General features: G+C 36.6%; 4 protein-coding genes across 5 annotated transcripts; 2 read left to right on the top strand and 2 right to left on the bottom strand.

The window, feature by feature from the left end:
• Positions 1-599: 599 nt before the first annotated feature.
• Positions 600-1,862, bottom strand: LOC131164321 (probable purine permease 11). Its single transcript, XM_058121430.1, has one exon. It carries the CDS (start codon positions 1,860-1,862, stop codon positions 783-785), a length of 1,080 nt encoding a protein of 359 aa, XP_057977413.1. The 3' UTR covers positions 600-782.
• On the bottom strand, positions 600-6,120 carry LOC131164320 (probable purine permease 11). Of its 2 annotated transcripts, none has more exons than XM_058121429.1 (2): positions 5,881-6,120; positions 600-5,138 (listed from the first exon to the last, which is right to left on the bottom strand). In XM_058121429.1, the coding sequence occupies exon 2, from the start codon at positions 5,095-5,097 to the stop codon at positions 4,030-4,032; it is 1,068 nt and encodes a 355-aa protein (XP_057977412.1). In that variant the 5' UTR covers positions 5,098-5,138; positions 5,881-6,120; the 3' UTR covers positions 600-4,029. The 2 variants fall into 2 exon arrangements, with proteins under 2 accessions (XP_057977412.1, XP_057977410.1); XM_058121427.1 differs by having other exon boundaries at positions 3,969-5,134.
• Positions 6,121-14,575: 8,455 nt separating this feature from the next.
• Positions 14,576-17,650, top strand: LOC131164319 (protein transport protein Sec61 subunit beta-like). Its single transcript, XM_058121426.1, has 2 exons — positions 14,576-14,733; positions 17,176-17,650. Exon 2 carries the CDS (start codon positions 17,178-17,180, stop codon positions 17,424-17,426), a length of 249 nt encoding a protein of 82 aa, XP_057977409.1. The 5' UTR covers positions 14,576-14,733; positions 17,176-17,177; the 3' UTR covers positions 17,427-17,650.
• Positions 17,651-24,944: 7,294 nt separating this feature from the next.
• Positions 24,945-26,321, top strand: LOC131164971 (remorin 4.1-like). Its single transcript, XM_058122541.1, has 3 exons — positions 24,945-25,239; positions 25,312-25,393; positions 25,560-26,321. The coding sequence occupies exons 1-3, from the start codon at positions 24,962-24,964 to the stop codon at positions 25,764-25,766; spliced, it is 567 nt and encodes a 188-aa protein (XP_057978524.1). The 5' UTR covers positions 24,945-24,961; the 3' UTR covers positions 25,767-26,321.
• The last annotated feature ends 1,278 nt before the right edge of the window (positions 26,322-27,599 follow it).

Raw genomic sequence — 27,599 nt, 5'->3', positions numbered from 1 at the left:
TTTTTCTTATCCTATTTTTAGTATGTAGGGGTCTTTGTTTTTAGAATGCAAAATAAAAATCACAACCTAAAAATTACTGAAATTTTTCATCATGTGCTTGGTGGAGTACCACATGAAAATTGTATAGAACTTTTAATCCTCCTAGGGGAAGGAGGAATTTGTAATCTACTATTTGCATTAGCTCTACACCTACCCTTTCAAGGCATGGGCCTATTGTTCTATATTATTGCTTATCTCACTCTTTTGGAGTTACTGGAGTCTGCATAGACATCATAGTGGTTAGAGTTTTAGATTTTGATGTTGGAAGTTTCAGGTTTGAGCCTTAAAATGGAGTGAAAAAAAAAAATGTATAATGGAAAATGGACTATCTTCCTTTGTGTAGTCCAAACAGACCTCAAGGACGATAAATAAATAAATAAATAAACATTTGCAACATCCATATATCCCATAAGTTTCCTAGCACGTTGTTTTCTAATAAAATTTTACTGCCCTTCTTTGAGCATCTTGGATTTTTTATTTATTATTATATAAATATTTCTTAGGGCAATTGAAGTTTATATTTCCATCAAATTAGATTCAGCTTAAACATAGAAGTTCTATTGAACTAAAAAACAAGCAATGTGCCTGTGTTTCTTTTCCTTCAAGAGAGAAAGAGAGAGAGAGGTGAAAGGGGCATTAGAAGCCTTAGAAACCAAATAGCAATTCTCCAACCAAAACTGTATATAAGTTCACTCCTAAGTCCCAAATATATCTTTTTCTTCAGATATTAATGTCAATTCAAGTTAACAGACCTCCAAGGTAGCAGCAGAAGCCTCATTCCCAGTGTTCTTTGTTGCCTTGGAGTCATCTAGATAATGCTGATAGATGTAGGACAGGAAGCCCCAGATTGCCAACACCATGGCCACCACCTTCACCCCATCCATCTTATCATGGAAAAATACTACTGCAAGAATTGGGACCAAAGGCAATGCCAAGGTACTGATCACATTAGAGAAGAGAGAAGACACCTCGAAAACCAACCCCAGCATCCCAATCGATGAAATTTGCCATGTTGCCGCCGTCCAAAACAGAGTCATCACATAGGACACCCTGCCCTCCCTATATTCTCTCATCTCTTTCCCCAAATCCTTCCATTCTCCACTCGCGAAAAGTCCAACCACACATACGCAAGTCGCAACGAATGATGGGTGTGTTTGCATTTCCAGGACAGCAGAGAAGGTCTCTCTTTTTATGATCTTCTGAAAGGATAGCTGCACTAGGGAAAGGTACAAGGAGTATGCTGCTGAGGCACCAAGAGTGCATAGGAATCCGATCACATATTTCCCTTTTGAAACTCCGGTAGGGTTGTCTGAGTCCCCATGAATGGCAAGAAGGGAGGGTGATATGGTGAGAAGGACTAGAGAGTTGAGGATGAAAGGCGTGAACTTTTGGGAATTGAGGAAGAATGAAAAGAGAGCATTGAAGGCTAGTTGAGTCGCACAGAGGAGGGAGTAGGTAGAGACCGGAAGGTATAAGAGTCCATAGGAGTACATCATGTTGTCACCAGCCAAGAGTAGGCCTAAGGCGAGGTAGAGACCAGTAAGGGAGGAAATGGGGGGCGGTTTCATGGATGAAGTGTCAGTGGAGGAGGCAGGGGTGGGCAATTCCCGGGGCAAGAAGAAACAGAAAAATGGAAGCAGAAGTGGGAAGCCTGCAGATTGAACAAGTGTTGCCATCCATTTGCTGTTTCCACCTTTGTCATAGTATAATCTCCCCAAAAGAGTGGCTGTGCATTGGCCGGCAAGAAGGAAGACGGTGTAAAGGCCCACCCGAATCCACCATTTGTAGTGTACGAGACGAGGAAATCGTGTTTGGTTCATCATGGAGGTATCTTCATGAAAATTTGATCCTCTATATTTGATGGAGAAAAGAAAACAAGCATATATGGATAGTTAGGAAAAGAAATAACAAAACACACGAGAATACCTTTTTATAGTAATGTAATGGCAGCATGGAGTGAAACTATGCATTGCTGGTGGGATTTAACTTGCGATCCCTTGAAAGTGATAGTAAGACACAAATTTCTTAAGGTTGAAATTGGAACATTTGGAAGATTAGCTTCTGGGCTTTAATTATTTGAAACTTTACTCAACTATAACAATCTACCAGTAGCAGAAAATGAAGGTTAGGTCGGCTTGACTTCTAAAGCAGTAGCAAAAATCATTTTTGTTTTTGAAATCAAGAGAAGCAGTTTGAAAGCTCAAGCAGAAAGCATATAATAGCCAAGAATTTAAAGCAATTTATCAGGTCAATATATCAAACTGGCAGTTTACTGCCAAGCATGTGCGTACTTTTGACTTTTCTTCTTGGATTGCTCTGCCCATGTGCGAAATTAAAAGTTGGATGCTGTGGATTGTGAAATTTGAAGAAAATACAGGCAATTCTTCCATTAAATTGAATAGGACATGGTATAGTGTATAATTTTCATTAATTACTCATCAGCTGAGGTGATAGAGTTTAATTAAATCTTACTTCTAAACCAGAGTATATGCATGAAGAAGACGATGATGATGATGAATACTCAAAAAAAACTCTATAAAAACAGAACAATCAAAAACAAAAAAAGGGGCTAAATTAGAAAAACAAAAATAATTAGCAAGTTTAGTGGATAACCTCTTGTTTGCAGTTGCAGGTCTTGAACAGCATCCATGAAGATGCTGACTTGCTGAGAATTATAACCAGATCCAAGTAATGGTGTTATATATATATATATATATATAGAGAGAGAGAGAGAGAGAGAAGGAAAGAAGACAACTTGGATGAAGAATCCAACTAGCTTGAATTTCAGCAGAATTGACTTCATTGCACCATGTTTTGACACATTTCATTCCCAATTGGTGTCATATATATATATATATGGTCAAAATTGGTGGCCAAAACAGATACATCTTTCTCAATTCTTGGCTTGACATGGATTGTTTCATTTATAGCTGCTTCAGTCCCACATCAGTTGGGTAATGGACAGAAAGCAGAGTACCAAATGACTTGTACAAGCACACCTTCCTCAGCCTTTTGACTAGGATCAATTGTAGTATTGGAAATAAAAAATAATAATAAGACATGCATCATAAACTAGCCAAGTGAAAGAGTCATTTTGCTTTCTTTGATGAACTACTGTAACTCTATGTTTGGTATGTAGTGATGGAATGAAAAGTCAAATAATATAACAAACATGTAAAAGTGCAAAGATCAATCCCATTCCATTTATTTTATCTTTTGCGTGCCAAACAAGTCATAAGTTGAGGAATGAGGGCATTGAGGTCTTCATCAAGACCCATCTCATTTAACTTAGAAATAATGACCTATTTTAGTCCAAAAATTCAAAATTAATTTTCAATAATAAATCCCTAAAATGCTTATTTTTCAAATTTTCAAAAATAAATGAAAAACTGAGAATAGAAATAATTTTCTTCAGTTGAGTTAGAATTAGTGCAATTTCTCAAATTTCTCAGGCGTATGTTTTAATTAAATTGCAAAATAAACCAAAAACTTAAAATTAAAATTAAAATTAATTCATTTTAAACTAATTAAATGATTTCAAATTGTGTTCTCCATGCATCATGCGTGTTTCCTCATGGATTCAAAAACCGCAAACCTAAAACTTGCTCAATTTTTTTATCATTTACTTGCTACTGGAGATGGGTTTGTGCTTGCATACCACACTGCAAACTGAAGAGCTTGAGAAACGGTGAGATATTACAGCCCTCGTGGTTCCTAGCTCCTTGTTTTTGCAAGAAAATTTAACTGCCCTTTTTAAACATATTGTTTTTTTTTTTAAATTCAATTGATCTGGACAATTGAAGCTAGTATTTCTTCCAAAGGTGAAAAGGGAACTAGAAACAAAATAGCTTAAAATTCTACAAATGACTTAAAAAATTAATATATTTTTTTTACCAAAAGTGCATAGAAATCCCAAATTTATCTTTTTCTTCAGATATTATTGTCAATTAAAATCCTTAAATTTTGCATACAAACCCACTTCTCATCAAGTTAACAAACCTCTGAGGTAGCTCTGGAAGCCTCATTCCGAGTGTTTTTTGTTGTTATGGAGTCATCTAGATAATGCTGATAGATGTAGGACACAGAGCCCCATATTGCCAACACCATGGCCATCACCTTCATTCCATCGACTTTATCATGGAAAAATAGTGCTGCAAGAATTGGGATCAGAGGCAATGACACGGTACTGATCACATTGGAGAAGAGAGAAGACACCTCAAAAACCAACCCCATCAGTCCGATCGACGAAATTTGCCATGTCACTGCTGTCCAAAACAGCGTCATCACATAGGACACCCTGCCCTCTTTATATTCTCTCATCTCTTTACCCAAATCTTTCCATTCTCTGCTTGTGAAAAGTCCCACCACGCATACACAAGTCGCAACAAATGATGGGTGTGTTTGCATTTCCAGGACAGCAGAGAAGGTCTCTCTTTTTATAACCTTCTGAAAGGATAGCTGCACTAGGGAAAGGCACAAGAAGTATGTCGCTGAAGCACCAAGAGTGCATAGGAATCCAACCCAATATTTCGCTTTAGAAACCTCGGTTGTGTTCTCCGAATCCCCATGAACGGCGAGAAGCAAGGCTGACATGGTGAGAAGGACTAGAGAGTTGAGGATGAAAGGGGAGAACTTTTGTGAATTGAGGAAGAATGAAAAGAGGGCATTGAAGGCCAGTTGAGTTGCACAAAGTAGGGAGTAGGTAGAGACAGGAAGGTATAAGAGCCCGTAGGAGTACATCATGTTGTCACCGGCCAAGAGTAGGCCTAAGCCAAGGTAAAGACCAATGAGGGTGGAGATGGTGGGCGGTTTCGCAGAGTAATTATTGGTGGGGGCAGAAGTTGTGGGCAATTCGAGGGGCGGGAAGAAACAGAATAAGGGAAGCAGAATTGGGAAGCCTGCAGATTGAACAAATGTTGCCATCCATTTGCTGTTTCCACCTTTGTCATAGTATAATCTCCCCAAAAGAGTGGCTGCGCATTGGCCAGCAAGAACGAAGAGTGTGTAAAGGCTCACCCGAAACCACCATCTGTAGTGTGTGAGTCGAAAAAACCGCATTCCGCTTGTCAGAGATGCATCTTCATGGAAGTTTGATCTGTCTTTGATGGAGAAAACAAGCATACATTGGTACTTAAAAAATAGGAAATAACAGAACATTTAAGAATTATTGTTTTGTGACAAAAATTAATGGCATAATGCGAGACTTTTTGCATTACTGGACGGATTTAAGTTATTTAACTCACAACCCCTTGAAAGTGATTGGACTACACAAATTTCTAAAGATGGAAACTAAGACATTTGGAAGATTATTTTCTAGACTTCAACTATTTGAAGCTTTACTCAATTATCACAACCTACAAATAGCAGAAAATTAAAGTTTGGTTGGTTTGACTTTTGGAGTGTTAAGAATTCCACTTCTGAGTAATCACACATTAGAAAAATTAGTTGCTTATATACGTACCCAAGACACAAATATAGATTCAAACTTTTAGTTCAAGTTGGTGTTCATGTCTAACATCGATGTCTAACAATCCAACTCATTGAGTAACATATAGTACTAACAATCCAACTCATTGAGTAACATATAGTACTAGCAAAACTCATTTCTGCTTTCGAAAGCAAGAAAAATACCTTGAAAGCTTATGCCAGAAGCACAATAGAAAAAGGAATTTAGAGCATTCTGTCATGTATATTTATCAAACTAGCATTTTACTTCCTAGTATGAGCATGCTTCTCATTTTGATCTTGGATTGCTCAGCCCATGTTCGCAATTGGGCTTTGTTAGGATCAAGATTTCGGTTTGGAGAAAGGAAAGAAAAAGAAAACAAGAATCCATTGTACATTTTTTCTGTATGTGCCATGAATAAGGTTGGAGACGACGACCAGAGGGGAGCCCGAGCAGACAGAGGGGCTCGGACGAAACCGAATAAGGTGGAGAAGACTGGAGCTCGGCGGGACGGCTCGTCGCAGGGGAGCTCGAAACAGGAAGTCCTGAGCTGATTGTCGGACAGAAGATGTCGAGCAGTTTGAAGGGTTCGGACGGGACGGCTACTCGCAAGTGGACAGAAGATGCTGAGCAACTTGAGGGGCTCAGACGGAAGGGCCCGGACGGTTGGGGGCTTCATCAGAGGAGCTCTGAAGAACAGCCCTTCGCAGCTGACTGGGTGGGCTGGTGTTCCATGGGCTGTGGCTTCGCTATCGCAAGCAGCTGGGCCGAATCACTGTGGGCCGAGCTCTTTACCAGGTGGGAGTTGGGCAGGGCGCTGCGGCCGAAGCCCACTTGAATTCCTTACTAGTCATTTAATTCTTTACTGTTGTTTTGGTTAGTCGGCCAACGGGAGCCCAAGTGAAGGAGAGTCCATGTGGGTAGTTACAAGTTGTTTTAAAAAGAGTAGGACCAGCGGGAATTTTGGGAGGGGGGGAAGGGGGGTGGTTGTCAGTTAGACAATTGGGAATCTATTCGTTGCTTTGTAGAGTGACTCTTTCAAACCAGTCAATCTGAATTTCTCTTTTTTTTTTTCTTTGTATGCATTGCAACCACTGCACTCTATTCATCCCTTAGTTCTTCTGTAAGTAATCATCTAAGTACCCATCGCATTCTTATTGGGTTTATTTCCATTCTTGTTGGATTTATGACAATTGTAGTGGATTCATTATAATTGGTATCACAACCAAGCTCCTACCACTATGGGAGAGGGAACTCGCATGAACAAGATGTTAGACTCCATTGATGCCCTGAAGAAATCATAAGAAGAGCATCAGAAAACTCAGTAGGAGAAGCAAATCACTCAAGCAGAACAGCAAAAGCTACTTATCAGCGTGACTCGACAGTTGGGAGCTCTCTTCGATGCTGTGAAGCTTCTCGGCAAGCAGAAACTTGACCAGGAAGGGTCAGGAGAGACATCTAGCCACAAGTTTGGATACTAATACTGTGAAAGCGTTAATGGGGAGCAACACATTATAAATAGAGCAGGTATTCAAACTAAAACGGTGAGAGTTGATTTTCCTAAATTCAATGGTTCGGATCCAGCAGGTTGGCTCTATAGGGTCAATCATTTCTTCCTATTTCATGGAACCTTGCCCCATTAAAGGGTTTTGTTGGCATCCTTCCACATGGAGGACAAGGCCTTAATCTAGTTTCAAGAGTTGGAGAGGTCTAGTTTATTAACAAGCTGGGAGGCATTTGAAAGAGCCCTGCATGCCCGATTTGGGGTCAATCCTTATGATGACCCATTGGAGCAATTATCAAATCTTAAACAAACTTCTATTGTAACCTTGTTCAAGGAACAGTTTAAGGAATTGTCCAATAGAGTCAGAAACCTTGATGAGGATCATCGGCTCAGTTTGTTCATAGGGGGATTGAAGGAAGAAATCAGGTGGGCAGTGAAACTCTTGAACCCAATCAATGTGCATATGGCCTACAGCAAGGCCCATATACAAGAGAAAAACCTCCTAGAAACTAAGAGGTATATCCTGCCCAAGCACTCTACCCCATCTCATCACCTTGTTGTGACCAAACCAGCAGCTAAAACCAACACCTAGGTCCACAAATACTCACCCGAACAGATAAGAGAAAAGAAAAGCAAGGGGTTATGTTTTAATTGTGATGCCAAATGGCATTTGGGGCATAAATGTGGGGCTACTAAGCTTTTCTTACTAGAAGAAAATGAACTCAACCGAGAAGGAGGAACCCCCTGAGGTCATATGGCATGATTGTCCGGGAGAAGGAGGGGTGGAGCAGCAACCAAGAGAGGACAAAATGGAAATTACCCTACACGCCCTAATTGGTTCCCCTCACTCTAAAACAATGAGAGTGGTTAGCTGTTTTAGGGGATAGTCCTTTGCGATTCTGGTAAACACAGGCAGCACACACAACTTCATTGACCCAACTCTAGTTAGGAGACTTAAGCTGACCCTGGATAGAGGTGAGAAGGTGAAGGAGAAGGTAGCTAATGGGGAAGAGATATAGTGTGAGGGAAGATATCCAGCAATGAGCTTTGAGGTGCAAGGGACTAGATTTGAAGCTTATATGTACTCTCTGATTTTGGGGGGCTGTGATATTGTATTAGGAATTCAGTGGCTCGGTACGTTGGGCGAAATCATGTGGAATTTTATAGAACTTACTATGAAATTCCATCACAATGGCAAAACTGTTTGTCTGAACGGACTCAGCTCCCAAGGGTTAGTGGAAGAAGGAGTGGAGGGAAAACTCTCCCACTTGGAAAGGAAAGGAATCCTGCTACAACCACTGGAAGGGATAGAATAAGACGCAACGGACAACACTTGCCCGGCTCTAACATCCCTATTGGATGAATTTCAACAAGTATTTGCAGATTCGAGGGGATTAATGCCCACTAGGTCATGTGACCATGGGATAATTCTTAAGGAGGGAAATTCTCCTACCTGTGTAAGACCCTACAGATACTCTTATTTTCAAAAGGAGGAGATAGAAAGAATTGTACGGGAGCTATTGGAGTTAGGAACCATAAGACCGAGTCATAGTCCTTACTCCTCTCCCGTTTTGTTGGTAAGAAAGGCTGATGGCACATGGAGAATGTGTGTGGACTATCGTGCCCTGAACCAAGTTACCATTAAAAATAAATTCCTTATGCCTGTGATTGAGGAGTTGTTGGATGAGCTACATGGGGCTGAGTTCTTCTCAAAACTGGACCTGAGATCCGGGTACCATCAAATAAGTGTAAAGGCAGAGGACATCCCTAAGACAGTGTTCCGAACACACGAAAGACACTATGAGTTCCTTGTGATGCTCTTTGGGCTAACAAATGCACCATCGACCTTCCAAGGCTTGATGAATGAGGTATTCCGACCCCATCTTAGAAAAATCATTCTGGTTTTCTTTGACTACATTCTGGTGTACAACAAATCTATGGAAGAACACCTCAAACACCTAAGAATGGCCTTACAAATTATACTTAATCAACAATTTGGTTTACCAAAAGAAATAAATGCAAATTTGGCTATCGAGAGGTGGAGTACCTCGGGCATTTGGTATCGAGTGAGGGGGTGAGGGCGGACCCCACCAAGTTACAAGCTATGATTGATTGGCCTTAACCTATAACTCTCAAAGCTCTAAGAGGGTTCCTAGGTCTCACAGAGTATTATAGAAGATTTATTAAGGGGTATGGAGTCATAGCCGCACCCTTGACCAGTTTCCTTAAGAAGAACGGGTTCCACTAGAATGAGGAGACTGAGAAGGTTTTTAGGGAACTAAAGGAGGTAGTGTCTACTCCCCCCATTCTAGCCCTACCAAACTTCACGAAGAAATTCACAATTCAATGTGATGAATCAAGTAAGGGAATTGGGGTAGTACTCATGCAACAAGGGCAACCAATAGCATACTTCAGTAAAGCATTGAAGAGCAGAACCCTTCTCATGTCAACCTATGAGAAAGAATTGGTAGCTTTAGTGACAGCAGTTAAGAGGTAGAGATCCTATATCTTAGGGCAACCATTCATTATTAAAATAGATCAACAAAGTTTAAAGCTCATGTTAGAACAAAGAATGGGCACTCCAGTACAACAGAAGTGGATCACCAAACTACTAGGATATGATTTTATAGTACAATACAAAAGGGGACGAGAATTGAGTAGCAAATGCTCTATCCAAAAAGGATTCGGAAAGTGACATTCTCACCCCAACAGAAGATCATGCAGCAAACATTGAGGCAAGTATAATGGTTATTTCCTTCCCCACTGTTGGGTGGATCGAAGATTTAAAAGCCGCGTATGCAGATGATAGTGACATGCAAAATATTAGGCAGCAAATTCAATCGGGCACACCAGCAGAAGGGTTCACTCTAATGGATGGGTTATTATTTTACAAGGGCAAGCTATTTATAGGCAGGAACGAACAGATCAAGCAACAAGTATTACAAATAGTTCATGGCAATGCAATAATAGGGCATGAGGGATATGAAAAAACAATACAGAGAACCAGAAGAGATTTCTATTGGCGTGACATGAAGAAAAAAATTAAACAGTTCATTAAGGAATGTCCCATTTGTCAGCAGATGAAAGGGGCTGGTTTACTACAGCCACTTCCCATCCCAAGAAAGGTGTGGACAAATCTTAGCATGGATTTCATAGAAGATTTACCCATTCACATGGGAAGGACGTCATTTTAGTGGTAGTGGACCATCTCTCTAAATATGCTCATTTCCCACCCCTAAGTCATCCATTCACGGCAAGTCAAGTAGCACAAAGTTTCATGTAGAACATTTTCAAGTTACACGGCATGCCAAGATCAATTGTCTCAAATAGGGGAACCACGTTTTTAAGTAAATTCTGGCAAGAACTCTTTAATCTACAAGGAGTCCAACTGAAATTCAGTACGACTTACCATCCACAAACCGACGGTCAAACAGAGGTGGTGAACAAGTGCTTGGAAGGATACCTTAGGTGTTTTGTGGGGGACACACCAAAAATTTGGGTGAAGCACTTACAATTAGCTGAATATTGGTACAATACATCTTACCACACCTTGGCAAAAACTACCCCCTTTCAGATTGTGTATGGTGTACCACCATTGCACCTCCTGAGCTATATTCCGAAGACCACTAGGGTGGCGATGGTAGACGAGTGCCTCAGGGACAGGGAGGTAACCCTGGATCTCCTTAAACATAACCTGTGACAAGCACAAGAGCAAATGAAAAAGTATGTTGACCTAAAGAGAAAGGAACGAAAGTTTTCTATGGGCGACTGGGTTTACCTTTGGCTCCAACCTTATCGACAAACAACCCTGGCAGCTCGGCGGAGCCATAAATTGTCATCGAGGTTTTACGGACCCTTTCGCATGGTACAAAAAATCAGAGAAGTAGCCTACCGGCTTGAACTCCCAGAAGGAACCCAGATCCATCTGATTTTTCATGTATCTCAGCTCAAGCCACATCTTGGGGCTTCCGCTCAAGCAATCCCACAACTGCCCCCCACGGATTACCATGGAATCCTCGACCCAGAGTCGGAAAATATTTTAGAGTGGCGTATGAAAAAAAGGGGGAACCTTTTGGAAACTGAGATATTGGTTCGGTGGGAGGGACAGGAGAAGGAGGAGGCAACATGGGAGTGGTACCACACGATGAAGGAGAAATTCCCTCACCTTGTGAGCAAGGTGCTCTGAAGGGGAGGGTATTGCCATGAATAAGGTTGGAGACGACGACCAGAGGGGAGCTCGAGCAGACTGAGGGGCTCGGACGAAACTGAATACGGTGGAGAAGACTGGGGCTTGGTAGGACGGCTGGTCGCAAGGGAGCTTGAACAGGATGTCCTAAGCTGATTGTCGGACAAAAGACGCTGAGTAGTTTGAAGGCCTCAGACAGGATGGCTACTCGCAAGGGGACTTGGAAAGAAGATGCCAAGCAGCTTGAGGGGCTCGGACGGTTGGGGGCTTCATAGAGGAGCTTTGACGAATAGCTCGTCGCATCCGAGGAGCTCTGACACAGAAGAACAGCCCTTCGCAGCTGATCAAGTGGGTTGGTGTTCCATGGGTTATGGCTCGCTATCGCAAGTAGCTGGGCCGAATCACTGTGGGCCCGAACTCTTTAGCAGGTGAGAGTTGGGCAGGGTGCGGTGGCCGAAGCCCACTTGAATTCCTTCCTAGTCATTTAATTCTTTACTGTTGATTTGTGTAGTCAAGCCAATGGGAGGCTCAAGTGAAGGAGAGCCCATGTGGGTAGTTACAAGTTGTTTGTATAAGAATAGGACCAACGGGAATTGGGGGTGTTGGGGGGGGGGGGGGGGAATCTGTTTGTTGCTTTGGAGAGTGGCTCTCTCGAACCAGCCAACCTGAATTTCTCGTTCATTTTCTTTGTATGCATTGCAACTATTGAGCTCTATTCATCCGTGTAACTCATCTAAGTACCTCGCATTCCTATTGGGTTTATTTCCATTATTGTTGGATTTATTACAATTGTTAATGGATTCAATACAATATCAAATATTGTCAAGAAGGAAAAAAAAATTATAATAAAACTAGAAGGCACCCCAAAGGTGAGATGCTGTGGGATTGTAAAATTAGAAGAAAATGCATGCAATTCTTCCATTAAATTGATGAAAACATGGTACAGTACATGGGTTTGTATTTAATTACCCATTTGCTACGGTGACAAAGTTTCGGGCGTTCATTATTGCCATGAATCCCACTGTAAGATTTCTAGAGCAAAGTATAAAAGAAGAAGAAGTAGAAGAAGAAAAATAAATAAATAAACAATAATGACGATGAGTACTCCAAAATAAATAAATAAATAAATAAAAAACAAAAACAAAAACAAACACAAAGTGGCTGAAATTTTGAACAGAATGAAAGTTCACAGGATAACCTCTAGTTTGTAGTTGCAGCTCTTCTCGAACACCCTCCATTTTCCCCAAGACTTGCAGCCAACCATGGTTGGTCTCCCTCTGCACAGGAAGGAAGAAAGTCTCTGCGCTCACCAAGGTGACAGGACAACCGTTAGATCAGATCCAGAAATGACACAGCCGTTGGATCTCTCTTTAAAAAGATACTATAAAATAATGAAGAAGAAGAAATTTCAACAGAGAAAGATTAAAAAATAGGGGGAAATAACGGAGAGATAATACACTCACTTTGCTGAGTACTGGCTCGCCGCAAAATTCGCAAAATCGCCGGAAACAACGAGCAGTTCATCTGAAAAGGTGCGCCAAAAATCCGCAGAAAATGCATAGGGTCACCACTATCCTAACCTACAAATGCATAAGGACGTCTCTGTGAATCCATTCGCAGCCCATCGATGAATCTTCTCTCTCTCTTTCTCTCTCTCTACCTGCGTCATGTGCTAACAGATGAGATTTTGTTCAAATTTGCGAGGGAATTTCTAAAAAAGGAGAAATTGAATCTGGGTGTGGTGGCGCCTGCCGTGGTGAAGGAGAGCCGGAGACGAGCCCGGGCGGGAGGGGGTGGCGCTGGTGGAGCAGATCGGGTTTTCGGGTTTATCCGATTTTGTCGGGTGGCTGACCTGGCTTGTATTTTTAATTTTTCCTTGAGGAAATGAAATAATTTTTTTTTTCTAAAAAAAAACGAAAAAATAGAAAATAATATTTTTTAAAAAAAAAAATTAAGAATCTCAAAAAATTACCAAAATATTCATGTAATAAAAAATTCTAAAAAACATGTATAAATGAGCAACAATTCAATTATGGTGATATAAACTTAATTTTATTATTAGCTGTATTTAAATTATTTTACATGTTTCTCTCACTTCCTTTAAAAGATAATGAGAATTCAAGAAAATGTTAAAAAATTAAATATCATAAAAATTGGATTGCTCTTGAGCAATATTTCTTTAAGCTTATTTTTGTGTACTTTTAACTTCTTTGCAAATATATTTTATTTTTTTCTTAAAATTTTATGAATTTTGTTGATATTTTGCTTTAAATATAAATTTAAAATCACATAATATTTTTTAAAAAAATTTACTAAAATTTTTATATAAAATAAATTATTAAAATTATTAAAATCAATTTTAAATATCTTTATTATTAATTAAGAAAGATAGAATGTTTTCAATCATTTTCAAAATTCATTTCTCTTCTAAAAAATTACACTCAATTTTTAAATTAGTTTTTATTAAAATAATATTAACTTTGTTATCTTTGGAGATAACACAATTATTGTTTACATTTGAGGTCGAGGCGAGCACCATAGATGGCAACGACGAAGTTGCAAAAGAGTGGTGTCTGAAGTTTGTGGACGGATAGCAATTGGAAAGGAAAAATATACAAGAGCAGAAAAGGTAAAAGGTAAACAAGAGAAAAAAAGAAGTGGGGGCAACGGTTAGGAGTGAGCATAATTCGATTAAAACCGAATTAATCGAATTAATCTAGTAAATTTGGTCGGTTTTGTTAGGTTAAAAATTTATTTGGTTCGATTCAGTTTTCATTTTCAATGAGTTTCTATTTCAATTTTTTATTCGATTTTTGGGTTCGGTTAACCGAATTAACTAAATAGTATAAATTAATAATAAATAATTATATATATTATACATTAAAATATTTTATATATTATATTATTTTATTTTATTTTATGTATATTAAAATTATATATTATTTATATTTTATATATATTAAAAATATATATTATATATATATAAATATGAAATTAGTTAAAATCAGTTAACTGATTTAAGCGAAATTCGGTTCAATCAATTTTGAGTTTGGTTAAATATAAAATTTAAATTGGTTCGGTTAATGAGATTTTTTAACCGAATTTACTAAATCGATCAAATGTCACCCCTAGTAACGATGGTGTAGAGAGAGGGAAAGGTGGCAAATTAAAAAAAAAATACTAAGTGTTTTGCTCTAATTAAAAAACATTACATGAATCAGCATATTTGAAACGCATCAATTTAGAAAAAAAATTCACTTTGAGCTATTTTTAAATAATTTTTTATTTAAATAATATTAAAAAAGGGCAAAAAATAATCCAAGATAGTTTTATCCATTTCTATTTTTATTCTTTTAATTCTGAAAGTAGAATTTCATCCGGACCCCAACTCAGCCTTAATGAATAAAGCATAGTGGGACTAAATCTCTCCGATACGTAACCGAGACGCGTGCAGATCCCTTCTCCTTCTCCTTCTCTCCAAACCCTAGCGCCGCGATCGAGGGGAAGCCAGCTCGCTGCACTACAAGCCCTCGAACTCCCCCGACTCGGTCACTTCAGGTATGTCCGATCCCCCTCTCTCTCCCTATGTTGCGGACAGATCTGGTTCGTTCTGCATTGTTTCTTCTCATTTATGCGCAGGCGTTGGCCCGTGTTTGATTGTTTCACCAAATTGTTTTTCTTTCGAAAATTTATCTTGTTTGTACATTGATCTTGTTTCTGTGGACTAGAGGTTGTATTGATATTTTCCTGTTATTTTATTTCTAAAATTCATGAAGGAAATTTAAATCAGGTAAAACTGAGTCCTGCTCCATGTTGGATTTGACGATTAGATTTTCTCCGGTTGACTTTTGTTTCGTAACTGCTGCAGTTTCGGGAAGTTTGTTAAGGAGATGGATTATTTGTTGAAATTGCTCGAAATTTTTAAAACGGACTGTGTACTCATGATAGTCAATGCTGAATACTGATATATCCGCCTGCAGATTGCAGGGGTACTATATTTCTTTCTGCAATAGTGCTAAACCTAAGATGGTTGTGTAATACAAATAAATAAATGGATAAATAAATAAATAAGAACATAAATTTTTTTTCAGGCTGGTCAATCTATTGAAAATAACTGGTTTATACATGAAATTGATTACTCCAAGCGGTAGGAAGGCATTTGTATTTATGAATTTATAACGGGATGCGCAGTATGCCTTTTTCCTATTAATTTTTTGGGAACCTTGGCTGTATGTTGTTGAGTGTTGTTAAAATGTAGATATCATTTCTTGGAAGCAGTGGAAATGCTTTTCAAGTCACTAATGGAAGGAGGAAACCTTATCTGCCCAAAATTTCAGCTACTGTAGCTCTCAAGAAGAATTTGTGAATTGATTTATCATTTTACACACTTCTCAAATGTTGAATGTTGTAGTCAATATAATCTTGACCCTAATTCGGTAGTTTATATAATCTATATATATTCAAGAAGTCTCTCTCTTTCTGTGTCATAATCCTATTGATTGAAATGCATTGTAGTCAACAGTCACAAACTTAAAAAATTCCAGCCGCCTGAAAAGATAGAACCTTGTTCATGCAAAAATAGTGTGGAATTTTTTACTTAGGGTTTTATATTGGCTTTCTCTAATTGTTAATTATTTTTCATAGCTTTGGAATTGTTGAAATTTGCTTTGGTTTATGATTAATCTGTTCAGTAAGTAAAATATGGGTATGAGAAAGAAATATTTGGAAAAATTTTGAACACTACAGCTTGAATATAAATGGCAAAATCTTGAGAGGCCAATGTTTTTCTCGTTGCTTTTAAAAGCAATGTGATGGATAACCACCTATGGGGAACTTTACATGTTGTTTGGTAGCTAGGACTTTTATATTAGGTTGGGTATATTTCTGTCTGTTTTAGAAGTTTGGTTAAGGTTTATTTTGTGTATTTAAGTATTTTGGTGTTATTTTTTAATTCCTTGTTGTATTGGAGTTTTTATGTAAATATTAGTTATAAATGGTGGTATAAGTGCTGGACATTTAAGTTATTGTACCATAATTGTTTTGAATCAGATTGCAGCAGTCTCACTCTCTCTCTCTCTCTCTCTCTCTCTCTCTCTCTCTCTCTCTCAGGCTTCTTCTTCTTCCTTTGTCCTTCTCTCTTTTCTTCTTCCTTCTTTCTTCTTCCATCCCCATCTGTCTTCTGGTTCTGTCTTCCTGCTGCTTCTTCTTCTTCTCTCTCCATGTCTAAATTCTGTCACTTGTCCTACAACACAATGCTTTTTAGATGAGATTCAAATTTGCATTCATGGAAATTGAGTTTTGAAGTAGTTTCTGGAACATGGTGCAAGATGTTATTTATGTTTCATTTTAACTTTTTTATTATTGGAACTGAAAACCCTATTTAACAAACAAAGCAATCTGTATTTGTTATTTTACCTCATCAAGATTATTTGTTTTTAGTGGGCTGGAATTTTTGTGAGTTTATATCATGGAAGTTAACTGAATTCCGAGTCCTGATGAGATTTTGTGACTAGAAGATTATGTTAATGAAAAAAAAAATTTCAATAATCAGTCAGTGACAAGAACAATAGGATTATTCATGCTTGAAGTTAAAAGTTTGGCAACACATTCTGTTAGACTTGCCCTCTTTATTTAGAGGCCTAACAATTGTCATTGCATAGCTTTCTCAATAGTCATGAATTTAAGTTGGATATTTTGATGCTTTATATCATCCTACTACATGATTCTCTTCTTTCTTCATATTTTATGCAAGTAGTCTTCTTCGTAAAGGAAATTCAACAGGGACTAATTCAAAATTTTTGAAATAATTTTCTACCATTTGAATATGTAGAGTTTTGGTCTTGCCAGGTTTTTTGAGATTTTTGTCCTGCCCAAATGGAAGCGTTTAGCCTTTTCATTCAAGTAAAACATAGGGACCATTTGTTTACTATTTGCAAAGTTTTAGGATCAAAATATTGATTTTCAGTATTGTCCTGAACTTCCAAATGGTGTTTGTTACAGAAATGGTTTTGAATGGAGGAGCTCCCCCAAGAGGAAGTGCAGCGGCTGCTGCTGGTATGCGCAGGAGGAGGACAACAGGTGGTGGTGCTGCCACCGGAGGGGCAAGCGGGACAATGTTACAGTTCTATACAGATGATGCCCCTGGGCTCAAGATTTCCCCCAACGTTGTTCTCGTCATGAGCATTGGTTTCATTGCTTTTGTTGCCATTCTTCATGTCATGGGTAAGCTCTACTTGCGGAAGGACGCTTAAGCATGCAGTAATTGCGGGAAAGAGAGACCATTGGAGTTACTTTTGGTTTTTGAATGAATAAAAATAAACCCTAATGATGTTTTGATAATGTGTGAGTGGTTGGAATGATTGACTTTCGGAATTTTAGCGCAGGTTGGAGGAGATATAGGAGTTTTCTGATTTGTATTAAACATTGTTTCAATATTTCAAATGCTACTTGAATGTTACTTCAAATATTTTACAAACATAGATATCAGACGGGAGATAACAATTGATCCTGTTTCACATTTTCATTCAGTTGTAGGAGGTACATGGAGGTATCCACAATGATTTGATGAATTTTATTGCTTTTTGTATTTTTATTAATTTTTTCTTTCATTTCTTGAATTTGGATTTGTTTAAATTTGTTCAAATTGTAATTTTATATTGGATTTTATCCAAATGCGCACACAGCTGAATTCAATCTAAAGATTCCAATTCCAAAATGCACTATTCATCAGAATAATTTATAGTTGGGGTGGCAAAATGAGTTGAATCAGGTTTGGGTTAGGTTAGGCAGGTTTGGGGAGGGTCCATATATATATATATTCTAACCTGCAAACCTAACCTAGCAGTGCAGCACCAGGCTGCCAGCACCTGCCCCCACTCCAGCATGCGCACTACTCTCCCTCCACCACTCCAGCATGCGTCGCGCTGAAGCCTCTCCCTCTCCGTTTCTCGCTACTGCTCTCTCCATCCAAGGGGTAAATTTTAAAAAGGAGGGGGGGGGGGGGGGGGGGGGGGAGGGGGGCGCAGAGAAAGTTCCAGAAAGAAAGAGAGAGGAGTGGATGTTCTTACCACTGGGATGGTGGAAGAAGCGAGCAGAAATGGATTCGAAGCTTTTCTGACGAGATTAGGAGGAACAGGGAGACCCGCCGTTAGATACTTGAAGATCAGAGCTTGGTGCTCAAGCTCCTGCCACCGTGGCACCGTGAACGGCGATCGACGCCGCCATGCCTGAACACCCTTCTCGTTTTTCTAAAGCGATTGAAGGAAGATGAGTTTTTTCCCGTTTTATTATTAAAAAGAAATAAAATATTAAATAATACTCTTATTGAAAAAAAATTTCCTAAATTGATAGTTTATGTAATCTCGCAGCTTAATGTTACGAGATTTAAAGACCCAGCGAATGAGAAATTGATGTGTGGCACGATGGCAGAGCAAATCTCGCACGCCAAACTGTGAAATTTAAAAGTCCAGCAAGTGAGAAACTGATACGTGGCACGGTGGCAGAGCAAATCTTACTGCGAGATTTAAGGATTCTTATATTCCTTTATTTTTCTTTTTTTCAAATAAAATCCTTACAAAAAGGTAACATTAACATATTTTATATATATATATATATATATAGAGAGAGAGAGAGAGAGAGAGAGAGAAAAAAAAAAACTGTCAAAAAATTATGAAACACTATAACTAGATTCAAAAATAAAAATAAAAAAATAAAATCATTATTTTAAATAATATTTATAAAATTAATACAAGTTAAAATTTTAATCGAATAAATGCTCATTTTTATCCTTGAATAAAAAAATAATCCTTAATATAACTCAAAAGATAAAAAATAAAATTTTTAATAGAATATAAATTATTTAATTTCAGAACTTGCTTTTTAATTAGTGATATAGGAACAATCTTATTGTACATTGACAAATAGTAAATATAATTTTTAAATGACTTTTTTTTTCAAATAATATATATATAGATAATCTTATTGTATTAAATTTAATTCCAACTTAATTAATAAAAGGATTTATTGATAAAAAAGATATTTTTAAGATTAAACATTTAAGATTTAACATATATCATATATTAAAATTACTAATTTATATTTAATTATTAATTAATTAGTAATTCGGGTAATTCAATTAACCAAATTAAAGACTCCCCATACCTGAACTGAAAATCAAATACCTGAAATTATCTAAATCTAGAACCGAACCAAACCGATCGAACTCGATCGGTTAATTCAGTTAAACCCGAATTATGCTCACCCCATGATGCAATTTTACAATAAATAAATAAATAAATCTCCCTTTTATTATCACTAATTATTATTATTTTTTCTTTCATATATGCAAATTAACATGTATAGAAAACATGCACACAAACATATATATATATATATAACCCACCAATGATGAATACAAATAAAAAAAAAAAATCTAGATGTTGTATTACTATTTTTTTTAGATCAAAAAATTAAATTCATTTCATTTACTCTAATGGAACAACCTACTTATAGATTACCATCTAAACAATACTATTAATTCTATAATCAAAGGTTCATTTTATAGATTTAAAAAATATTTTTAGATTTTTAAAAATGATTATCTATATATATATATATATATATATATATATATATATATATACTATTTGAAAAAAAAAGTCATTTAAAAATTATATTTACTATTTGTAAATGTGCATGAACAATAAGATTGTTCCGATGTCACTAATTAAAAAGCAAGTTTTGAAATTAAATAATTTATATTCTATTAAAAATTTTATTTTTTATCTTTTGGGTTATATTAAGGATTATTTTTTTATTCAAGGATAAAAATGAGCATTTATTCGATTAAAATTTTAACTTGTATTAATTTTATAAATATTATTTAAAATAATGATTTTTATTTTTTTATTTTTATTTTTGAATCTAGTTTTAGTATTTCATAATTTTTGGACATTTTTTTTCTTCTTTCTATATAATATGTTAATGTTACCTTTTTGGAAGGATTTTATTTGAGAAAAAAAAAAGGAAGGAAAATAAGTACCCTTAAATCTCGCAGCATGATTTGCTCCGCCACTGTGCCATGCGTAAGCTTCTTACTCGCTGGGCCTTTAAATCTCGCAGCTTGGTGCTGCGAGATTTGTTCTGCCACCGTGCCACATGTCAGCTTCTCATTCGCTGGGCCTTTAAATCTCGCAGCACCAAGCTACGAGATTACATAAGCATCAGTTTGAAAATTTTTTTCCCAATAAGAGTATTATTTAATATTTTATTTCTTTTTAATAATAAAACGGGAAAAAACTCAAGAAAGATAGCGAGAGTGAGTGTGTGTGTGTGTGTGTGTGTGTGTGAGAGAGAGAGAGAGAGAGAGAGAGAGAGAGAGAGAGAGATGTGGTCATGGGGGTCAGGGACTAGGGGGGCTATGTTCGAGTGTGTGGCTAGGTGTTCTTTGCACAGTTGGGGGGAATTCTGGATCTACCCAAAGTGATTAAGTTGGTTTCAGTTTTGCTATCCATCATCCAACGATTAAAATATATAAATTGCTGCAGGATAAAATCGGACTGTTTTTTCGACTTCCGTTAACCTAAAAAAAGGAAAGGAAAAAAAGGCTTGGAGGACTGAGGACCCGAGTGTAGTCCAGGGGATCGCTTCGATGCCTAAGTAAGGAAAATGTTTTAGAGAGGCCAAATGCAATAGTAAAATGGGTGTCGAATGACTTACTTTGGTCTCTTCCCCGCGTCCCTTTTTATAGTGGTTAAGGTTGATCCTTGAGTGGATTTGTCTTTATAGTGCAGGGGCGTAAATCGTTCTCGAGTCATAAGTGCCCGCATGTATCACTTCGTCCATTTAAGGTGCCGGCATGGATTTCTCCTCTTTATTGGGTTGGAGTTGATTGCTCATATTAGAAGATTTGACTTGAGGGGTGATGATTAGGTATTGACTTCCTCTTATTAGCTGATATATTTTGGGCGCATCATAAATTAATTTTTTAAAATGGGTCATCCGTTTATTAAACGGTCGTATTTTGGTTTATATGTTAGTCACCCATTATTAAACAGGTCAACTTGAATTCGTTTAATTTCTATTTGTTTATGATCCATTTTAATTCGACCCATTAACCCGTTTTGTTACCCCTAAATTCTTATACTTGAACTATTTAGCACACCACAAATGTTTTGTCGAAACTTTTAAAATTGACACTAAAATCTTGTCAACTATGTAGTTACAAAATCTCCTATTAATGAAAGTTGTATTAAGTCTAATAATGTGATTTGTGAATAGTTAATATGTTTTTTACAAAATTGTCCTTATAATTAAGGAAGATTATGATTAGAAATTTATTTGTGGCTTGTTTTCTACTTAACGAATTTTTGCTCTTTTTTTAAGGGGTATAAAATTATTCATCTATATATAAAAAAGCAATAAAACTATTTATCACCTTATGTTGCAAATTCAATTAAAAAAATTACTCTACTATTTCCAACCCCTCATATTAGAATTGTATGGTTTGTAAAGGATATTGAAGGTTTCAATTGTGATATAGTAAATTAGAAAAATCAAGTTGAAATTATGACTTCTCAATAAATTTTTGTCATATTTGGATACTTCAAAAAAATTTTGGCTATTTTTGTGAAACCCTATATTTTTCAAATTTAATTTAATAAATTAATTTTTATATATAAGTATACAAAACAAAATAAAAAATAATAATACGTATTATAATATTTTGATTTTAAATATATATTTAATCAAAATATATTTTACACGCGCGCACGTGTATATGTTTAATGGAATGACATCGTTTTTGCAAATTGAATAAATGTTTATAGCTTGTTTAAGCGTGAAAAAATGGTTTTTATTATTTTTAAATTTTCAAAAAAATATAAAAATTTATTTTTATTTTAATAGTATTTATGTGAAATAAATTGGAAGTAGTTTTATTTTTCATTTTTAAATTTTTTAATAGTTACAAAAATATCATTTCGTTTTCAATTTTTTCAAATTTATATATAAAAGTGAAAACCATTTCTTCACTATTTTTCTATATTTTTAACTCTTACTTTTTATATGAGGGCATGAAATTTGGATCTTGGACTTTAATTTTTGTGGATTATGTATAAAGTTCCTTCTAAATCGACAAAAAAAAAAAAAAAATTTAAGTTCAAGCATCAAAATCCATCATTTTGAATATTACTTTATATAAATTTTTAAAAATTGAAAAACAAATTGTCTTTTTTACTCTTTTTTTTCATATGAATCTTGAAAAATTTTTTTAAAAAAAAAAACTAAAAATGGTTATTAATGTCATAATTAGATGTTTTGCTACAGCAGTTAATGGATATTTTGTATAATAAATTTTTATTTATAATATATAGAAAGAAAGTAGAGTAGAAAATGAATCTTTATATATATTTTCCTCAAACAAATTTGTTAATTGAAACTAACGTAGAATAGGTTTTTAGAAAGAAATCAAATCTTTTATGAATAGGTTGATGTGCAGGGCTTTGAATTATGAGTCTTATCCTTGGCATTTCAAAATAAATAAATAAATAAAATATAAAATTTACACATGACAAATTACTTAGAGAAAACATAATGCATTATCTTGTAAGAGTCGTCGAGCTTATAACAATTTGAGACTTCAATTTTGGAGGTCCTTGATTTAAATTTTGCAAGGGGTGGAAAGGTGTGCGGGATAGAAAAAGGTGCGCGAAAAGAGATGAGTTACTTCCCATTTTGTAGCTTAGCCATAAATACCTTTAATAAATAAAAATAAATAAATCCATTGTAATTGAGATCGTGTTGGAGAATTTGAAAATTAAACTTTAAACTTGGTCTTGTATAAATTCATTCGGTGATTAAAACTTAGGACTTCCATGTTAGAGGTATTTAAATTCTGAAAGGTGTGGGAAGAGATATAGGATAGAAGATGAGTTACCTTCTATTGTATTCAAATTTGTTCAAATGTTTACAAATCAAACCTTGGATTTGAACTTATACAAATTTAGACAAAACTATAATTGTCTTATTTTTAAATTCATACAAATCTAAATTTAAGGCCTAGACCTCGAACTTAGAAATATTATATCATGTTCCCAATAAAAATTATTGTAGTATGTGTCTCATATCGAATGGAATACATGTACAGAGAAAGCACGCTGATGATGAAAGTGAAGCGAAGTGGAGGGGAAACGATGACATCTGTCTTTTGGGCTTATAATTTTTTGTTTTATTGGTTTGAATGATTAATAGGATGGGGGTGTGGGAGCAACACCCCCGCAATACGGTACAGGGATGTTTGAAGAATTTTTCTAATACCTATGTATGGTTAGGGTTAGTATAAATTTATTTCTACTTTAATATATTGAAATTTAACCACCGGTTGCTCCTGTAAATATAGACATACTACCGAACCACGTTAAATCCGTGTTTTTATTACTTTATCTATCTCTTTGTTTTTTTTTTACTATTCATCATAATTGTCTCACGTTTCATAACAAAAATTTAATTTTACACATAATTAATATTTATTTTTTTCTAAAATTTTAATCATATTTAAAACTTTTTTATTTTAATAACATTTCTTGCTAAAGAAAAAAATATATATATCATAAAAATAATAATTTTTCTTCTCCATCTTTCTTCATCAAATAAAATCCTACTCCAACTAGCCTTTAAAACTTTTGGATTTTTAAAATAGGGTAGTTTTTGGCGGTTACATGTAGTAAGGCTTTCAAATAAAATCCCTACTCCAAACTACTCCCTCTCTCTCTCTCCGTCAACGGAATAAACGACCGAAGATAAAAAAGAACCAAAACCTATATTCCTAACAGCATCAACGCCCTCGCTAAGAAACTTAAAGAAAACACCAATGAGATGATTAAATCGAGAGGAAGCGGAAGAGGAAAAGGAAGAGGATGGGCGCCGCTACCGCCGAGCAACACCACCGACAAAATCCCCAAACCCGCCGCCGCCATTTCGCCGGCAGCTTCCCTCTTCGGCGGCGGCGGAAACTCACAACTCGGCGGCTCCTCCCCCAGAACCGTTAATGTCAACGCAAAGGAGGAGGCAATGGCTCGTCAGGGCGACTCCTCCGGCCACCGTCCGGGGTGGAGCATGAGTTCTCTGATGGCCCACTTGCCGGATACTCCCTCGCCGGTCTGCAGCAGCGGCAGCGGCTCCACCCCTCGTACCTATAAATCTCTCTCTTCCTCCCCCGACAACCACCATTCTCAAGTATCGACTGAGTTTTTCACTCCCAAAGATCAGGTAAAGAAACGATTTCTTCCATCTTCTGGGTCTTCCAATTCTTCAGTTTAGATTAGTGGGTGAGTCTTCGTTCGTTAATTTTCAAATAAAAAAATTCTGGGTTTTGATCTTCTTCAGCAGAGATTTTAATCTTCTGGGTCTTTTTCTTCTTCATCTTAGTTTAGTGGGTGTGTGTTTGTTAGTTTATTTTCGTACAAAATTTCCATTTCCTGCTTTCAAGAAAATTGACATTTATGTTTTCGCTAATTAATCGCCACCTGCTTTGATGTATTTAGTTTGAATATTCTGATTTTTGTTTTACATTTTATGTGTTCCCTAATTAATTGGCAAGCTATCTACACCAACTATTGAAATAGATGAATGGATGAGGACTGCAAGGTACTTTGGTTTCCGCCAATCCGATTTACAGAGTGAGAATTTCAGAGCTTCTCTCTCTCTCTCTCTCGCTCTCTCTCTTTCTAGATGTTATTATTTAACTTCTGTTTGAAAATTGAAAGGTACGAAGCAAGAAGACAGCCCCATGTTCTTAAGCATTGAATCTACAATTGCTGGGATTGATCATGGGAATTCCAGCATGCAATTCCCTTCTGTTTATTCGGAGAACGAGCATTCAGAATTGACAGCTCGCCTATGTGACTTCGATGCCTCCAACGACCTCGAGAGCCCGATCAATGGACGTTACAGATTTATGAGTCGTCCAAGGCCGTACCCCGAATTTTTACATGAAATCAAGAGACAGAAGCTTGAAGATCAGATTAATGAATGGAAGAAAACCAAACATAAGAAAATCATGAACAAGTAATTATCTCTCTGTCTCTCTCCCTCATGAAATTTGATCGAAGAAGCTCTTTCCATGAATGTTTTTGGCAGGTTGCGGGTAAAAGAAGCTGCTATCAGTGGTTGGGAATTGAAACAGAGGAGGATGGCCATGAAAGAAATGAAGAAAGTGGAGGTATAAAAGCAGATTTTTCTTTCCCCCAATACCCATGGGGTTTGATTTTCCAACATGAGTTCTGTGTCATTATAGGATTTAAATATTTATATTTTCAAAAACAAAAGTTGCACAATCGATACAAATGGAACCAGCTTCTTTTTGTTGTGTATTTATTTTGGGGCAGAGCAAGCTGGAAAAGAAACGTGCAGAAGCATTAGAGAAGATGAAGAAGAAGATAAGCAGAGCTCAGAGAAAGGCAGAACAGAAGAAAGCAGTAGAGAGGAAAGCCACAATCAAGAGAATATCAACAATCAATAAAATCTCAGAGAAGATCCGATCAGCAAAAAGCTCACTGTGGCTCAAGCTGATAAAGGTCATTTTAGTTCATTAATTTGTGTGCACTTCTTGTTGCAAACTATGCAGCTAAGGATGGTGGGAAACAGAGAGAATAGCAGAGGCTAAATTGGCAGAGCAAAGCCTGTTTCAATTTTTGGTTCTTGTAATCACACTTTTTGAGACCAATGATCAGGTGGTTCAATGGAGCTCTTCCATCCTAGCTTTTCATGCAGTGGTTCACTAAACATGATTATCCTCAGGCTACCAAATACATAACGAACAATAAGCTGGATCAATTTGAAGATCAGAAAGAATCAAGAGCTCAAATCTCCTCAAGTGTTAAAAAGACTGATTACACTTACAAGGAACGGTTGGATTTAGAACCCACTAATTGAAGGATACATGTTGGCACTTGGATCCATTCAAGCAAAAGGTATTGTATAATGTGAGTCTCATAATATTTCAATGGGTCTAAATATTAATATAACATTTTATGATTGATGGATTCCAAATCTTACATGATAAACCCTTCTTTCAGTAAATATTTTTTGTTAAGACCATTCTGGAAGGGGACATGTTCACTGGTTCATCAATAATTTTAGTTGATCAATTCATGAGTGGTGCTTTGTGGGTGTTGATTGTGCAAAAATATTCAGCCGTTAGTGTCATGAATTCTTCAAGAGTCTGTCTATAAAACAAACTAGTTGGAAGATGATTTTTCAGTGATGCCTAAGTTAGATTTGGATGAGAGGAAAGTATGCAACAGTTAAATGGAGTCTCTTATGTGTACGTGAATGCAAGTGCAAGTTAGACTCCTAAACTTAAGCTTGTGTATGTTTGGTTCCTTATTTCCTAATAGCATTGACGGTAGAAAAATGCCTGTTTGATCGATATAAATGGTTTCATCCGTCCAAGCAATAAACCTTTGTTGATGTCTTCATAGTTGTGGCAATTATGTTTCACTAGCAGTTTCTCAAATTATGAGCTAAGCTACAAGAGGTAGGTTGTCACTTGCCCCTACTCTCATGACCGGCCTACTTGGGTTCATGGGAACAACACTATGGATGTATTGTTTTCATCAGATTAGCCATCGTTTGCATTTATTTTGCTGTTCTTTGTATTTTAGAGGCACTCAATGCATGTACACATGGGATGCTTTCAAGTTTGTCTAATTGAGGGAATATCAACCATTCCAACACATTCAATCTTAATCATTAAATGTCTTCATATTTAAGTGTCACCTTGGTTAAGTTTTCACTTTGTTGTTCTTGAGCTCCTTTAAAGGGACATTGAAACTTCTCTTCTATCGTTTAATCTTCTTCAACCTAGTGTTTAACTTAAATTATCTTTTTTCACACCTTCACTTCTTTAACCTAGTTAATCTCTTACTTATTTCTTTCACTTTTTCATTTGTTCTTGAGCATTTTCTTGTGTTACAAGTCGCCAGAGGAAGTTGGTTTTGTCTCAAAATTTCGAAGAGAAATCCGAGTCTTTTTTCCATTCAGCCTCTTTTGCAATGCAAATAGAGGCCAAGCATGAAGCTAGCCCCCATTTTGAGCATACTTGCAATAGCAAACTAATACTCTATTGGAGAATATGTTAAGTTAGTGGCGTTGAGGTTGAATTTTCTAGCACTGCTTGCTCCCTGGCTCTATATTCAAATTGTTTGTTCATGTACCAAGGCACTCTTTGTAAGTCACTATCCAAGATTCCAACTACCAAGATCTATGTCTTTCCCCTAATTCATAGGAATCTTAAGCTCATTAAGGAGGTTCTAAGATTCCCTCCCCCCCCCCCCCCCCCGCCCCCCCCACCAACAAAAAAAGCAAATTGAGAGATGATGCTAGTATTAATTTATTGCTAGCAAGAGTATAAGCATCCTTCCTAA

Source organism: Malania oleifera, chromosome 9 (assembly GCF_029873635.1).
Source record: "Malania oleifera isolate guangnan ecotype guangnan chromosome 9, ASM2987363v1, whole genome shotgun sequence".
NCBI lineage: Eukaryota > Viridiplantae > Streptophyta > Magnoliopsida > Santalales > Ximeniaceae > Malania > Malania oleifera.
This window is presented reverse-complemented; position numbering and strand designations above follow the sequence as displayed.